The sequence below is a fragment of the Artibeus jamaicensis genome, unplaced genomic scaffold (genome assembly GCF_021234435.1).
Source record: "Artibeus jamaicensis isolate MK-2021 breed Jamaican fruit bat unplaced genomic scaffold, CSHL_Jam_final contig_233, whole genome shotgun sequence".
NCBI classification, from domain to species: domain Eukaryota; kingdom Metazoa; phylum Chordata; class Mammalia; order Chiroptera; family Phyllostomidae; genus Artibeus; species Artibeus jamaicensis.
The window spans coordinates 51,662,931-51,679,235 of record NW_026521486.1 but is presented as its reverse complement, the minus strand read 5'-3'; the positions used below and the strand labels follow the sequence as shown (position 1 = coordinate 51,679,235).

General features: G+C 54.7%; 1 protein-coding gene across 2 annotated transcripts; it reads left to right on the top strand.

The window, feature by feature from the left end:
- The first annotated feature begins 6,701 nt into the window (after positions 1 to 6,701).
- On the top strand, positions 6,702 to 13,522 carry SP7 (Sp7 transcription factor). Of its 2 annotated transcripts, XM_053662240.1 has the most exons (4): positions 6,702 to 6,768; positions 7,254 to 7,281; positions 11,630 to 11,743; positions 12,248 to 13,522. In XM_053662240.1, the coding sequence occupies exons 2-4, from the start codon at positions 7,261 to 7,263 to the stop codon at positions 13,520 to 13,522; spliced, it is 1,410 nt and encodes a 469-aa protein (XP_053518215.1). In that variant the 5' UTR covers positions 6,702 to 6,768; positions 7,254 to 7,260. The 2 variants fall into 2 exon arrangements, with proteins under 2 accessions (XP_053518215.1, XP_036991196.2); XM_037135301.2 differs by lacking the exon at positions 11,630 to 11,743.
- Positions 13,523 to 16,305: the final 2,783 nt, after the last annotated feature.

Here is a 16,305-nt window from a genome sequence, read left to right as displayed (position 1 = left end):
CTCCTCCAAACGTTGACAATACTAATAGGCACCACTGATGGAATAACTACTAAGTGCCAGACACTGTGGTAAGAGTTCCACATATATTATTGCTAATCCTTGTAACAACCCTGGGAGGTTGCTGTATTATGTTTCCCCATTCTAAAAAAGAAGAATCTAAAGCATCAAAGGTTAAATAACTCAAGCTTGCACATAGTAAACGGCAGATTTACACAAGACTGCTGGCTCAAAGTCCCAATTCCATTCTCCTCTATGTAGCCAGGGCCATCTTTCTAAAATACAAATATTTCCATATGTTGCCTCTAGAATCAAGTTCAGATCCCTTGTACAACTGATTAGACTTTCTCCATCAGCCTTCACGTTCTATGCTCCGATCACACTCACCTTTCAACACCTCAAAAGTGCCCTCATCCCCTCATACCCCTGGGCCTTTGCATATAGGGGAGGCAGGACTTAATAACACTCTTCCTGTCTTTACCTTGCTAACTCCTATTCGTCCTTCAGTTTCTTTACTTAGTCATCCTTTTCTTCTGAGAAGCCTTCCTTGATTTTTCCCAACACCAGCTTAGATTCACTTTTTTATTTTACTGATTTTAGAGAGAGAGAGGAAGGGAGACAGGGGAGTGGGACTGATTTTGTTGTTCCACTTATTTATGCATTCACTGGTTGATTCTTGCATGTGCCCTAACTGGGGACTAAACCCACAATCTTGGCATATCCAGATGATGCTCTAATCATCTGAGCTCCCCCACCAGGGCAAGATACTTCCCATTTTTATATTAGTTACTGGGTCTGTCTTGTTCATGGTTGTGTGCCAAAACCTAGCCCTGCATGCATGGCACAGAATAGGTGCTTGCTGAGCATTTATTGAATAAAAGAATGTTCACCAGATCCAGCCTATATCTCACAAAACTGCTCCCAAGAAGCATCTGAGCAGGTCAGGGAAAGTGAGTGTGGTTGGTGGTAGCTCACATTTTGAGGGACCATTGTCTTTGGTTGTTCATCCCCATTGCTAAGGATAGAAGATATAATCATCAGGACTCCAAATTCTCTTTGTTGAAAGATATCAATATATTTCATGCTTCAGATTCCATGGTATCTTTTTTTTTTTTTTTTTACAAAGAGGCACTTCCTTGAGATGGCCAGAGGCTTAATTCAATGCTGACCCACGTGAAACACCTACCCAGGGAAGGTCACCTCCTTCCAGGATCAGGCCTCAGTCTTCCCCTTCCCCCCATTTGCCTCTTTTTCTTCCTGTTACCCTTGCTTCTTCTTCCCCCTCCCATAGCACTTCCCTTTCTAATTCTGATCTGCCTCCTCTGGAATTGCTATACTGTCTCAGGGCTCAAATGTTAACTAAGGAAACAGCTTCAGAGCAAAGAGGAGCCAGGGCTAGCACCAAGATTCCTGCCCTGTGGCCCTGGTTCTGGAAAAGGGAAGAGGGAGAACGAGCAGAGAGGGAGATGGGGAGAGGGTTGAGCTCTGCATGTATGTGTAAAAGTGTGTAGCATGCGGTGAGGTGGGGAGCACCTTTTCTAAGCTGTCTTGTGTAGAGGTTGCTGGCCTCTTAAAAGCTTCCCTCCTTCCTTCTGTCCTCAGCTTTGCCTCCCAGAATTGGATCCTCTTCTCCAAGCTCCCTGAGCCTAGCCTCAGAATGCTAGGTCAAGACACTGAGCAGTGTCCATATCCTGAAGCCATGAATGGATCTTCCCCCTGCGGGGGACGGGGCGGGGGGGGGTTAAATTTCCCTGGTCCCCAATCTCATGGCTTTTTGAGGATCCTACCAGATTAGCAGCTGTCCCTGAGGGTTTCTTATCTGTATTCCCACCATCTCTGTTTTCCCCTAGGTCTCTCTTTTCCTTTGTCTTTCTGTTTCCTAGTCTCTGGGTGCCTTCTTTCCTGTCACCAGTGTCTCTACTGGAGACAAGGGCTGGGCCTGGATGCATGTGGGGGGGGGGGGGTAGTGGCCAGACCAGGGGCCCGGGACATGAGCGCAACTTTCCAAACTTCTCTTCCAGGCCCCTGTGGTTGGGGAGCTCCACAGAGGGAGAGATGAGTCAGCAGGCCGCAGAGCAGGGGGGGTCTGGGTGGGGGTGGGAATGCAGGGGTTCCCCAGGGCCAAGGAGTGCGCTGGGACCATTTGGGTCTCTGGACTCTGGCGGATATGGGGGTAAAAGTCCCTTGAAGGTACACTGGAGGTTACTACACTAGCAGGGGTTGCAGGCAGCAACAGTACCCTCCACATCACCCTTATCCCGAGATTCTTGTAGGAAGAAGGGTCCCTAAATCCCCTCTAGGAGAAGTCAGGGGTCTCCAGAGCTGTGAAACTGTGATGATAGACCCATACGTAGGCATGAGACACTTGCCTTATTGGACCGTTGTCTGATGCATGTCTGTGTGTGTCCAGTGGGGCGTGTTCTAGGTGACTGTGAGTCTCTCTGCATGTATGCACTCTGGTGTATGAATTCTTGTGATTAGGGGTCAAAGAAAGTGTCTCAGTGTAAGCATCGTATGTGTAGTGTGTATATATGTGTGTCAGTGTATAGTGTATATACATATACATATATGTACACATATATATATCAGTGTGTGTCAGTGTGAGCATCTGCAGAGCATACATGAAGTCTGTCTGGAAAAAGTCCAGGCATTGTTAATATAATGAGAATGGTTTGTGCAACACTGACATAACCTGATAGCCAAGGAGCGTGGGCTGGGATGCGCGTGCATGAACAATGACGACTTCACTGTACTAGTCAGTGGGGGCAGTAGATGCCTGTAGGTGAGCATGCGGACTGTGTGGCCATCGTATTCAGAATGACTGGGTGAGTAGAGCAATGAATCTTTATCAAGTTTTGCATTAAGCTTGAGCATTCTTCTGTGGAACCTACTTGGATGATTCAGAAGGCCGCGGCTATGGGCAACCGGTGATTGGCAGCTTCATCACCCACACAACAGTGTGGTACTCCTGCATCACGTCTCCTGCAGAGGTTTTTGGTGAAACATCAAATCACCCATGTGACTCGGCCTCCCTACAGTGCATATTTGGTGCCCTACAACTTCTGGTTTCTCCCAAAACTAAAATCACCTTTGAAAGGGAAGAGTTTCAGACCATTGATGAAATTCAGGAAAATCCCACAGGGCGGCTGATGGCGATTGGGAGAGCTGTGTGAGGTCCCAAGCTGTCTACTTTGAAGGGGACTGAGGCATCGTCGTCTTGTGTGAGTGTTTCTTGTATCTTGTGTCTTCTTCAATAAATGCCTCTATTTTTCCTAGCACGTGGCTGGATACTTTCTGGACAGCCATCATTCAGCACATGTGCAAGTGTGTTATCTGCCAGTGTCACTCATTATTAGGTCTGTTCCGGAGTTTGTGTCGATCTTTATTTCAGGGGCTCTGTTCCCTGTTCACTGGGGATTCGCTCTGGGGGAGCCAAACCTTCCGTAAAAACAACGAAGGAAGGGCTGGGAGTCCCTTTGGATCAGGGTTCTCAGAGGAGCCCGGCCCAGAGGGTGGGCAGAGGGCAGTGGTGTGGAAGGAGGCAGCTTCCTTAAAAAGGAGGGGGCTTCCACTCTCTCCAGTTTTAACTCTCTCTTCATCCCCACTGATCTTTTTAAAAAGACCTAAAAAGAACTGAGGCAGGTTCCAGATTCAACCTCGTCTAGCCTAGAAATCCCACCCTGATTCTTGGAGGGGAGGGAGGGAGGGAGGGAGCGGTCCCTGTGGTTCAGCTCAGTCCTGGGGTTGAAAGATCAGAAAGGCGCTGTCCCACCCCTTATTCAGGGGCGTCCATCTCTGGGAGCTCAGCGTCTGGGTGGCCATGGGCGGAGGCTGAGGGGCCCCCAGGGCGGTGGGGGGTGGTGGATAGAAACCAGATGCCTAGGGGGTTTATACTGGAAGGACCAGAGCCGCAGCCTCTACCCGCCCCTGCCACATGGCGCCTCTGCCTGGGCCGCCCCACCCCCTGGGAGGCTGGGCTGAGGGAGGCCGGGCAGGGTGGAGACAGGTCCTTGGTCAGGGCTCCCAGTTGCTGCCCCTAGCCCTTGGGGGCGCTGGGAGGGGGGTCAGCATCTGGATCACAAACACCAGGCCCTCAGCTGGGCTGCAGGACTGTCTTTTAAAAGGGTGTGGAAGTCAGAACCCAGAGTCCCGAGGGAGGCAGCTGAGGGCTTCAGGCAGCCCCTCTTCATAAACCTTTGGCTTTGGCACAACCTTGGGGAGGAGACCCCGTTTCCAGAGACTGTTCTATTAGTAACGACACATACATCTTCCTGGGGACCCTGCTCCTTCCTTCCTTTTCCTTCCCTGGCACTGCTGCCCCTTCCCAGATGGGATTAGGGTTTAAGGTCCCCAAAGAGGAAGTGGAGAAGGCTGACCCTCCCTGCCCCCATCTCCTTTCCCCAACTCTGCACCTCCTTTCATTCTTCCCTTATTCCTCTTTTTGCCCTTAAGTCTCTTCCTTTCCTCCCCGATCTAGTTGGAGCCCCAGTGCTTCTCCTACTTGCCATTTCTTCTCTGAAGTTTAGGCTTTACTCCTCTGTCTCTGTTGCCTGCCTGACCTAACCAGCCTTGGGCTTTTCTGCTGCTGGTGCAATCATTTGTTCAAAGCTTCCCCATCTTCTTCCCAACTTCTGAGTGTGTGTATGTATGAGGGGCAGAAATCCATCTGGCACCTCAGGCTCAGACGCCCCCCCCACCAGGGGGAGACAGCGAGGTCACAGGACACCCCACCACGGGCACTTCCTCTTGGGCAGACGGGTGGGGTGGCCCGTGTAATCATCGGACACAATTATGCACTATTTATACCCCATCCCCGCCCCCCCACCTGCCTGGCTGCTTCAACTCCCTGCCTCCTCCTTGCCTGACCAGGCGTCCGGCAATTTTCTCTGTCCTGTCCTTTCTCTAAGCCATTGTTCCTCATCTTTGTTCCTTTGGGCCAGTTCTTCTCAGGTATTTCTGCTCTGTTTTTTTTAAGTCACATTCCTGGGCTTCTGCTTCTTTTCTCCCTGTTATATCACACACTGTCTCTTCCGATTCTCTCCGAGTGTTTCATCTGCTCTGTGTGTCTCTCAGTCCTTCTGGCCTCTCTGTGTCTCTTCTTTTGCTTCTTTTCCTTTGTCTGCCGACCACCCCGGCTTCCTAAACCTCTCCCCAAAAGTTGTGCCCACAGGCTTCCTTGGGGGAAATCGAATCATTGGGCTGGAATCCAGAACACCTGGGGCCTACCCTGAGCTCCGATCCTGCCTGCCCGTTAACTTTATCAACCCTCCCTGGGCTTCCATCAGCGCCTCGTTCCTCCCCACCTTTTCCGTGGAGGGCTGGGAGAACAGAAGGAGCAAGGAAGTGGGCACTCAGGAAGAGAAAGTGAGAGGATTGTTTTGGGAGTTACGGTAGTGGGAAGGGAAGACCAGGGCTCCATTCCTCTGATGGGCAGGGCTGGGAGTGGGGAGAGGGGTGTGTTGGGGAATAACTTGTAAAACAACCCCAGCTGGCTGGGCCCCTCCATGGGAGAGATGCTGGTTCTACCACCTGGCTGCCCACTCCCCTCTCCCACAAACTTATCTCCGGACCCACATTTCAATTAATAGACTTTTTTGGTTCCCTCTCCCAACCTGGTTGACCTCCTTTCTCTTCTTCTCCATTTTGATGAGAAGTCCTACCTAAACTCTAACTTCAGTTCCTCCTGCTGCAGAGGGAATTGATGCAATGAGAAAGGGAACTAGGTGCTCCCTCCCAGGAAAGCATGATCTTTCATGAGAAGAACTATCTATCAATAGGTGGGGATTTGATGTGTGGCCAAGAGAGGCCTGAGATGGGGAACTCACAAGGAATAATGGAAGCCAGAGCACACCTTTTGGGGCCTTAATCCAAAGGGGCTAGGCTTGAGCATGGATGAGTTGACCCAATGACCTTTTACTCCCACCCTCACTCCTGCCTGCCTTAAATTTTCCCAGAATCAGAAGATCCAGGTTCTGCCCCACAGAGCCAGGTAGGCCTAGGTACCACTTCCTAGAAGGCATTGGGCGGAGGACTGGGAACCCCCAAGCCTGTGCCAGGCTCTATCCCACTCTGTCCCTTTCTCTAAGCCTTGCTCTGGAACCTACTTCAGTGACCCTAAAAGCCTGGGCAGGAGGAGCCTTCACCCCGGAGTACATTGTCCCTCCTGTCTTTCATAACACACATGCATGCACGCACACGTGTCCGCACACACTGCTCTCCCAACCTAAAGGTGGGTGACTGGGGAAGCAAGCATCACTGTGGTCAGCTCGGGTGTGTGTGTGGTGTGAGTGCCTCCAGCCATGTCACTGAGCTCATTTGTGTGTGTGTTTGTCTGTGTTCATTCATGACAGTGGCTGTGTCCGTGTGCACAGTGCTGCGTGTATGTGTGCATGTATCATCCTGTGTTTGTCCGTGAGTGTGTATGGCTGTGTGTTCCAGTCTCTCTGTGTGAGTGTCGTCCCCAATCCCCCATCCCCCCCCTGGATCTCTAATTAGTGGTTTGGGGTTTGTTCCTTTTCCCTCCTGTTCCTTCCCTCAGCGGCAGCAGCAGCGGCGGCAGCCTCAGCAGCAGAAGCAGCAGCAGCCGAGCAGCAGCCAGGACTCTGGAGTCAGTAGGATTGTAGGATCGGAGCCCAAGTGGGAACAGGACTGGAGCTGGCCTGGGAGAGGAGCCGAGCCCTCCCAGGACCCTCAGGCCACTTCCTCCCTGCGCTCCCACTGCCAGACCTCCAGAGAGGAGAGACCCAGGACACCCAGCCCCAGATCCCCCAGGTATCTGACACTGGGGAGAGCTGGGAGGGGTTCCCACAGATGCCCACGGGATTGCTGGGGGCAGGGCGTGGGACACCTGGGCCCACCGACCTTTCAACCCTTACCCTCGGCTCCCCCAGGATGCCCTGACAACTTGCCCCGTCCTTACCCGCCTCCTGCTTCCACCCCTTCCCTGGGAGCCCTGTTTCTCCTCTCCCGCCCAGATCCCTTCTTTGGGGAGCTCAGCAAATGGAGCAGGAAATTTGGACCCTCTGCCTCCCTCTCTCGCCCTGCTCATTGGATCCGGAGCCTTCTCCTCTGGGAAAGCTGTAATTAGAGGGTGGATCCCTACAGACAGAGAGCAGCCCCCCCACCCCCACCCCCCCAGTCCCTTCTAACTTTAGATCTCTTCTCTCCCATTCTCCCATTCTCACTCCCTCTCCCTCTCCCTCTTTCTCCGGCTTGGCTCTCTCCATCCGCCTGGCTCCTTGGGACCTGTTCCCCAGTCTCAGGATGGCGTCCTCCCTGCTTGAGGTAACTGTCCCCTCTTTCCCCCAGGACACCAGCCACAGTCTTAATGGTCCTAATCCCTGCCTACTCCCCACCTCCCAACTCACACAGACAGTTGCTGTGGTGCTTGTCACTTTTAGGGGGGTCCCTCTGATGAGGAGAGAGGAGTAGTGGGGTTAGAGGGGGTGGGAGAAGGGGCAGGAGAAGGGAGGACATAGCATGGTCAGGGGTCAGAGAGCAGTCCAAGGAGGAGGGGAGGAGACTGGGTGAGAAGAAGGCAGGACCCCTGAGGTCAGCCAAGCACACCAGTTCTGAGGACTGCAAAGGGGATGGAGGAAGGAGTGAGTGGAGGGGTGGGGTGGGGCAAGAAGGCCGAGAGAGAGGCAAGCTGGTGGCACACAGCAGGAGAGAGAGAGAGGTGCTAGGACTGGCTGAGTGAGCAGAGTGGCAGTTGGGGGTCCTGTCTCCTGGAGCTCAGCCTGAGCAGTGTTTTGTCTGGTTCGTAGGTGGGGAGGGGGCTGGGCCTCCAGGCTGGTGTGTATAGGAGAGGAGCTAGGCTATGACAGAAGGGAGCAGAGTGGCCGTGCCTGGCGGGGGGGGGGGGGGCGACTGGAGAACTGGGCCCAGGCCTGAGAGAGAACCAAGGAGGAGGGCCAGGGTCTGAGGCCGCCTGCCCGGCTCACAAATATTTAGCTTTCAGCCAAAGACAAACTCAGCTCTATTTTGGGAGTGGGAGGCTCCAGGGCGGACTGGGCCACTTCCCCTCCAGGCTGGGACCCCAGCATCCCTCACCTCTGGCACTGGGGATGAAGGAAACTAGGGTAACATGGGGGTCGGAGTCAGGGTTTGGGGTCTTGAAAAATTACTGATTCTACCAGGGTTTCTGAGGGACTCAGAGGACATAGTTGGAAAGGGGGACACACAGCCACTCAGAGCCTGTTTGAATGTCCTGAGTTCTCCCTCCTTCTGGGTCACTGACTCTGTTTCTCTGTCACCATCTCTGTCCTACTTCCTGGGTCCCTCCACAGGAATTTGTGGCCAGAGAACCTCCCTCAATGTCAGCCTCCTTCAGTGGCCTTGAATCTTCCATATTATTAGTCCTCAGAAGCCTCATCTTTATTTATTTATTTATTTACTTACTTACTTACTTACTTATTTTTATTGGCTAGAGAGAGACACCGATTTGTTGATCACCCATTTATACAATCATTGCTTGATTCTTGTATTTGCCCTGATGGGGGACTGAACCCACAGTCATGGCACATGGCGATGATGCTCTAACCAACTACCTGAGCTTCCTGACCAGGGCAGAAGCCCCCATCTGTGGTCTATGTTCCCAGCGCCCTGCGCCCTAGCTCAGGTCCCAGGGGCGATGGCTGAGCAGGAAGCTAACTCGTCCAGGCTGTAGGAGAGGTGTGAGAGGAGCAGGAGTGTTAATGCCTGTGTTCATTGGTCTGGGTGTGAGTGTCAGAATGTAAAGCAGCGACTGTCCGTGTGGCTGGCTTTGTGAGAACACAGAGGTGTGTGTGTGTTTGCGTGTATATAAGTGGGTCCATAGCTGTTAGTGCAAGTAGGGAATGGTGTGTGTGTAAGGCTGGGGGATAGTCTGTGACTGAGCCTGAGGGACTGTCATGAGCACCAGTGGAGTGGACACCGTGTCCCTCGTCGCTGCTCTGCACCAGTCAAGGACCTCAGGTACTGCAGTGAGGGCACTCTCCCTGTCATTTCTCCACCAGACTCTATATTGGGCCATCACTGAAGCAATGGTTAGTCTTGAGGAAGCTGGAGAATGAAGGCGCATGGAAATCCTGGGGGCACCCAAGGTAGAGGCAGTGTCAGTGGGCATGGGCATCACGCCAGAGCTGCCAGCGTGGCACTGGTGCCTGGGGGAAGGGCTGGCCCAAAGGGTTGCTGGAAAGACATGGACTGCAACAGCACTTGGGAAGAGGTTATGTCATGAAGTGGGCTTCCAGTCCCTCCCTCCCCATGAGCTGGAGGTGCCCCAACATAAAGATATTCCAGTTCCCTCTTTCACCAATTTTGGGGCACCTGGGTCCTCAACCTTCTTCCCCCCTCTCCTCAGCCACCACCATCAGGAAGCCCTTTGCCTGTCATGGGGGGAATCTTAGGCAAGGGGAAGAACTTTGGGTTCGGAGAGTGAAGCAGCTGACACTCGGTGGGAAGGTCACCTGGGCTGTCTGACATGCAGGAGGACAGAGAGCAAGGGATACAGAGGGTCCGGGCTAGGTGTAGAGGGGGGATTGGCAGCTGGGAGAACTAGACGACCTGGGAGGGGGCTGAAAAAGCGGAGAACTGGAAACTGGGCCCTCGGGTGCCCAGAACCTGTGGCCAGTCAGTCCTCAGACATGCAGTGAGGGGATGTTCCAGCGGGAGGTCAGCTGGGCACTGGGAGCACCTGGAGAGAGGGTCCCCCACCTTGGCCGCACAGCTGGGCTAGAGAGCTGGGACAGCACCTCGTGTCGCGTCTTCTTCAGAGGCTGCCCCTTCCCTAAGTCTACTTTTTGTTGCTGTTTTTTTAAGAGATAGTGGGTGGTGAAGGTAGGATAAAAACAATTGGAAGGTGGGACTCCTGGGTCCTCAAAAGGTAATGCATTGGATCAGGTGTGAGGCCTCATATTTAGGACCCCTCACCAGGACCCTCTCCCCAGTTCTCAGGAGAGTGCAAACAGAAAGGGAAGGAAACTGAGGCTGTGGTGAAACTTAGCCAGGGGGCCAGCGCTTGGCTTCTAGAATAGTCTGTGGGCCTGGTGTCCTGCAACCTTTTCCCTGCTTTCAGGAGCCCTGGGGCCTTCGCTCCCCAGGGCTGGGGTCTCTTGTTGGCCTGGGGCTGCTTGCCTTCTTTCACCCCTCCTTCCTTCCCCACAGCTGGGTGGGGTCCCTGGGCTTGGCTGAGGCCCCTGTGGCCACAGTGTGAGGGCCGGGCGGGGGACGGCGTCGGCGTTTTTAAAAATAAACCGACCGCAGGGAAACCGACGGAGCCGGGCCAGGCTGGGCAGAGGGGGAGGGGGTGGTCAGGGGGAGAAGGCGGGAGAAGCGGCCTGGTCTGGGGGTTTTCTGGGGCCCAGCCCCATGGTGGCTTTCTTAGGTAGGAAATCTCCCTTCTTCTTCCTCTTGCTCCTTCCCTTTCCTTTCTACTGTTTTCCTTTGCCTTCCTAGCCCAGTCTCTTTCCATCACCTCTCTTTGTTTATACTGGTTTCCCGTTGCTCCCTCCCTTTTGTCTTGTCACCTTTCTGCTCACTCAGACTCATTTCTGTCCCCTAATGCCAGTTTTCCCCTCTGTTCCCCTTCTCCTACCCCTGGAGGCCTTTACATCAGTTTCTTACCTTTGCTTAGTGCTTTGCTCCTATGTCTCTGGGCCTCTGCCTCTGTCCTTCGTATTCCATGTTTCTGCCTCTCCCTTTCGGCTGGGATTTGGCTGCTGCCCCAGCACCTCAGCCCACCCTCTCCTTGGGGGGTGAGAGGCTCCAGGGGAAGGAACCCTGGCTGGGAAGGACCAGGGCTTTTACCATGGCCCAGCTTGAGGAAGCTTTTGGTGTCTCAGATTTGGGAATCCATGCCTGTGGGGACAACAGAACCCCAGAGAGAGGGAATTGGACAGGGGGAACAGCAGGTCAGCACCTGGGGAGCAGCGCAAGAGTGGTGAGTGCACACACCCTTCACCGCAACCTTAAGACCCCAGACCAGCCTTGAGGATTAGTGTCTCACATATGCGACATGCTAGCAGACAGGGTCTGGGAACCCTGGGTTCCTGGGTTCTTTTTTCATCTTTACCCAGAAGGCACCAGGTACATTGGTTTTTGAAGACCCCAGTCAGGGAACTGTCCAGGGTCAGCTTTTGAGGACATTGCTTTTCGGTGGGATTCTCAGTAATGGATGCCTGTCTGTGCCAGCCCGGGATTCTGGAGGACAGCTCTTTCCAGAGCGTCCCGAGGCTCCTGAAGGAGGTCTGGCCTGGCGGTAGCAGCAGGATGGGCATCAAGGGCATTCTGAGATTCTAAAAGGCTCCCATGTCCTGAGACCACATATCTTCGTACATCGCTTCCATCCCACACTGTGCTGGACGGGCGAAGAGAGACCAGCTTTGCAGCAACGTGTTAGGGGACATTGAGACACAGAGGGGCATGGCTGTGAGCCAGTATCATAGCCACCCCAATTCCCCACCCTGGAGGGGAGTGAAGACTTCAGGCTCTTCCAGCCCTCCAAAAGGGGTACCAGCTGGCTCCACAAAGCAGGAGGTGCCATTGCCCGCTTGAAAGACATTCTTGCCTCAGCCACAGTCCTGGCTTGGCGGCAGCCCTGCTCCCTCTCAATGTCCCAGTGTCTCAGCCATCGCTTCCTCTTGCTCCCTAGGCCCAGAGTCTCTGCCAAGAGATTCCTTACCAGGGACATGGGAACAAGGCCTTGGGGAGACTGGGCCACTGCCTTAGTCAGGAGACGAAGCAGAGACAGGAAGTGAAATGTGGGGTAATGCTGGGAAAATCTGGAAGTGGGGTAACCACAGTTCCCTAATATTTTTCCTTCTTCCCGTGCTACTCTTTGAGCCTCATCTTTCCTCTCCCAAGTCCCTGATCATGGCCTCTGCTCCGCTCCCAGGGGCCAGGATCCCTAATTCTTGCTCAGGCGCTGCGTCTATCCCCAGCCCCTCCCATGGTTATTTGAGAGGCATCTCCTGTTTCTCGGAGGCCCTTGAGCACCCCTAGGTACATCACAGTGAACGCTGTTTCTTGCCTCCTTGGTTCGGTGTTAGGCTGCAGTCTTGGGCCTCTGCTGTCCTTCCACAATGCCTCTGAGCTGTGTCCTGGGACCCAGTCCTCACTGGACCCTCCTCTTACCTCTAATTCCCCATTCTCTTCAGTTCTTCCCTGACCCCTCTGTTCTCTTCTCCATGTGTCTAGGTTGAAGTCCTGGCTTACCTTTCCCTCTGCATTCTCCTCCTCTCCCCTAAGCAGTGCTTCCATCTCTCCCCAGGAGGAAGCTCACTATGGCTCCAGCCCCTTGGCCATGCTGACAGCGGCGTGTAGCAAATTTGGCGGCTCCAGCCCTCTGCGGGACTCCACGACACTGGGCAAAGCAGGCACAAAGAAGCCATACTCTGTGGCCAGTGACCTTTCAGCTGCAAAAACCATGGGGGATGCCTACCCAGCCCCTTTTTCAAGCACCAATGGGCTCCTCTCACCTGCAGGCAGTCCTCCAGCACCCACCTCGGGCTATGCCAATGACTACCCTCCTTTTTCCCACTCATTCCCTGGGCCCACAGGCACCCAGGACCCTGGGCTCTTAGTGCCCAAGGGACACACTTCTTCTGACTGCCTGCCCAGTGTCTACACTTCTCTGGACATGGCACACCCCTATGGCTCCTGGTACAAGGCAGGCATCCACGCAGGTATCTCACCAGGCCCAGGCAATGCTCCTACACCTTGGTGGGACATGCACCCTGGGGGCAACTGGCTAGGTGGTGGGCAAAGCCAGGGTGATGGGCTGCAAGGGACATTGCCCACAGGCCCTGCTCAGCCTCCACTGAACCCCCAGCTACCCACCTACGCAGCTGACTTTGCCCCCCTTAATCCAGCCCCCTACCCAGCTCCTCACCTTCTGCAACCAGGGCCTCAGCATGTCTTACCCCAAGATGTCTATAAACCCAAGGCAGTGGGCAACAGTGGGCAGTTGGAGGGGAGTGGTGGAGCCAAACCCCCTCGTGGCGCAGGCACAGGGGGCAGTGGTGGTTATGGGGGCAGTGGAGCAGGGCGGTCTTCCTGTGACTGTCCCAACTGCCAGGAGATAGAGCGCCTGGGGGCCGCAGCAGCTGGGCTGCGGAAGAAGCCCATCCACAGCTGCCATATCCCAGGCTGTGGCAAAGTGTACGGCAAGGCCTCACACCTGAAGGCCCACTTGCGCTGGCACACAGGCGAGAGGCCCTTCGTCTGCAACTGGCTCTTCTGTGGCAAGAGATTCACCCGTTCGGATGAACTGGAGCGCCACGTGCGCACTCACACCCGGGAGAAAAAGTTCACCTGCCTGCTCTGCTCCAAGCGCTTTACCCGAAGCGACCACCTGAGCAAACACCAACGCACCCACGGCGAGCCAGGCCCAGGCCCCCCACCCAGTGGCCCCAAGGAGCTGGGGGAGGGCCGCAGCACTGGGGAAGAGGAGACCAGTCAGACACCCCGACCTTCAGCTTCTCCGGCACCCCCAGAAAAAGCCCCTGAAGGCAGCCCGGAGCAGAGCAACCTGCTGGAGATCTGAGCTGGGTGGAGGGTCTCCAGCCCCAGGCTGCTTGCCAGCCTCTCCTGGCTCCGTGGACCACTGCTTGCCTTTCACTCCCTTTGCCCCTTGCATGCTGCCTCTTAGGGCACTCTCCACCTCCCCCCTGGCCATTCTGGGGCTGGGTATCTTCCTGCATGCCTCCTCAGCTCCCCTCTTCCCACTGCCATGAGCCAATTCAGTCCATAAACTCTCATCTTAGGCCCTCACCTTGTGCCTGATTTCTGTGCTCTGGCTTCCTAAGCTCTTTCCTTAGCCCTGCTCACAGCTTCTCTCTCCTCTGCTTTTACCATACTAATTCATTCTCATTCCAGTTGGGCTCCCAACCCTTTATTTCTCCATCCTATCGACTCCTTGACACCCATTCTCTCTGCTTCCCAAGCTTACTTACCACTACCCCTTAGCTTCCAGGCTCCAATCTTCCCAAGTTCTTATTCCACTGCTGTGCACGCTCCACAGCATTCTTCCTTTTTACAAACGCAATGATGATAATGATGATAATTTATTGCCCCCTGGTGGCCTCTTTATTAGGGACCAGAGTTAGGGGGGTTGGGGTTAGTGACCTGACAGGGAGCAGGGTGCCAGGAGGGGGGCAGACCAGTGGGGATCTGATCCTAAAGACGGGGTGACCCCAGGGTCAGGGAGGCTGCCCCCAGGCCTATATATTTAACCCCTATATCCCAAGAGAAATGAATAGTAATAATAATAATTATATTTATCTAAGTTATAATGACAGGTCAGGTAGAGTGAGCTGGGGGGAGCGGGGAGGAGGTCCATTTCTGCTATGGAAATTTTAGTCAAATGCATCTCTGTATAGGTGAAGTGTTAGTGGAGATCCTGTTCATAGAATTTCTATCATCAGGGTCTCAGTTAATGGGGTTTCTCTTTTAATGGAATCTCTGCTAATAGCATTGGTTAGCTAGATCTCTGTTAAAGAGTTGATGAGCTATCTCTCAACTGGGTGATCCCTAATATTCCCACCCCCCAGCCGGAAGCTGTGAAACCTCAAGTCCTATGGAGGGGGGACTGGAATGTACCCCAGCTCCCTCAAACCCAGAACAGGTTTTTCCACTGCCCCTCCCCTAACACCATGACCCCATCAGGCTAATCCCTTGTTGCCATGGTCATGGAGAATTTGAAGCTGTCATCTTAGACAGGCTTTTTGGGGAAGCCCGCTTAATAGGAGGCAGATATTGGTTTTGAGGTGCCTCTCCTGAAGAAGAGGTGGAGAAGGCTTTCTCTGGGATCAGATTCGAAAAAATCAAGTATTTATTGAGTGTCTACTCTGTGCAAGGCACTGTGAGCAAGACTGGTGTCTAGAAGCCACAAGAAAGAATAATTTATAGAACTAGGCGGACATAGGTCCCTAAGCTGATTTGGGTGCATACATAGGCCCCCAACCTGGGACTTCAGATTCTCCCACCTCCACCTCCAGTGACTTTTAAAGCCGCTTTGTGCCTTTGAATGCCTTTCCTGTGACTTTAGATCCTCCTTTTCCATCTCCTGCTCCCTCAAGACCCCGCGTTAAAGGGTTAAAGCCTCTGGAGCTTGGGGAGAGGGTAGGTAATACATGGAAGGGGAGGGATCATGCCCTCATGGAGTCTTTTTTTAAATTTAATAAATAAGTTCGATTTTAAACTTTGTCCTAATGGGAAAAGGAGAGAGGGAGGAAGAGGGTGAGCCACCGGATTGGGATTTTTTTCTTTGGCAAATTGGGAACTCCCCGTGGGCGTTCTCAGGTGCTGGTTTGCACATTATGCCCGCGGTAGAATACTCCGTCCGCCAGATCGTTCAAGAAGTTGTTTTTGACGTTGAGCTCTTAGCAAAGTTGGGAAGGCGGAGAGGTTTCTTCTGCTCTTTCTCCGGCTCTGCATCAACGGACCCTGGCAGGCCAGGGCCGGGGCCGGGATGGAACACCGGTCCCGCGGTCGCAGCACCGACTACTGCGCTGCCTGGGACCTGCATAGGGGTGGCTCCCGGCGGGCCGCCCGGGCCTGGCACGTAACACGCCCCTACCCGGGCCGCAATCAGTCGTGCTCGCCACGGAGTTAGCGGAGGAACAAAAGCCACTCTGTGGCGGCCATTCCCAAGCCACAATAGGGCTTTGTGCGGCCCTCACCCCCTAAGGCTCCCCCGCTGGCCTAAGGGGGCGCCCTGGCCTGGCACCCCGCCCCCCCCCATCCTCCGGCCTGAGCCCGATTGCTGGCGGCGCCCCAGCCCACCGTCCCTGTCGCGGTTTCCGGGACCGCGTTGCAGCGCCGGAGGTGGGGGGCGAGGGGCAGTGGGTCCGAGACGGCTAGCCGGGCGGTTTCGGGGTGCCATCCTCCTCCCCACTCAGCAGCCCTCTCGCCCTCTGCCAGGTGCGAAATCTCCTGCCTTCCGGCGGGGCGCAGCTTCAAAGGCCCTTTGAAGAAAACTGCGTTCGGAGGATTATCTCCAGTGGGCCGGGGGCAGTGGCGGGAGGCAGACTGGGGAGAGGGAGTTGGGGCGGCTGAGGGTGGAAGCTAACCTGAGAGGAGACCCGGAGTGGACCCCGGACTCCCACCCCGCCCGCTCGGCGGCCTCCTCCAGACCCCCCAGACCCCCCAGGGCCTGGCCCTCTTGCCTCCCGGTCTCCGCCTGTCCGGTGCCAGCTCCCGCCCGCCGCAGCCCCGCGGTCCTCCCCTCCCCAGGCCCTCGGCCCCTTTCATCTTCCCTAGACTCCGCTTGGGGTTTTGCTGGTTTCTGGGAGATAAAAACCGCTTCAAATAGCGGCGGCGCGCCGC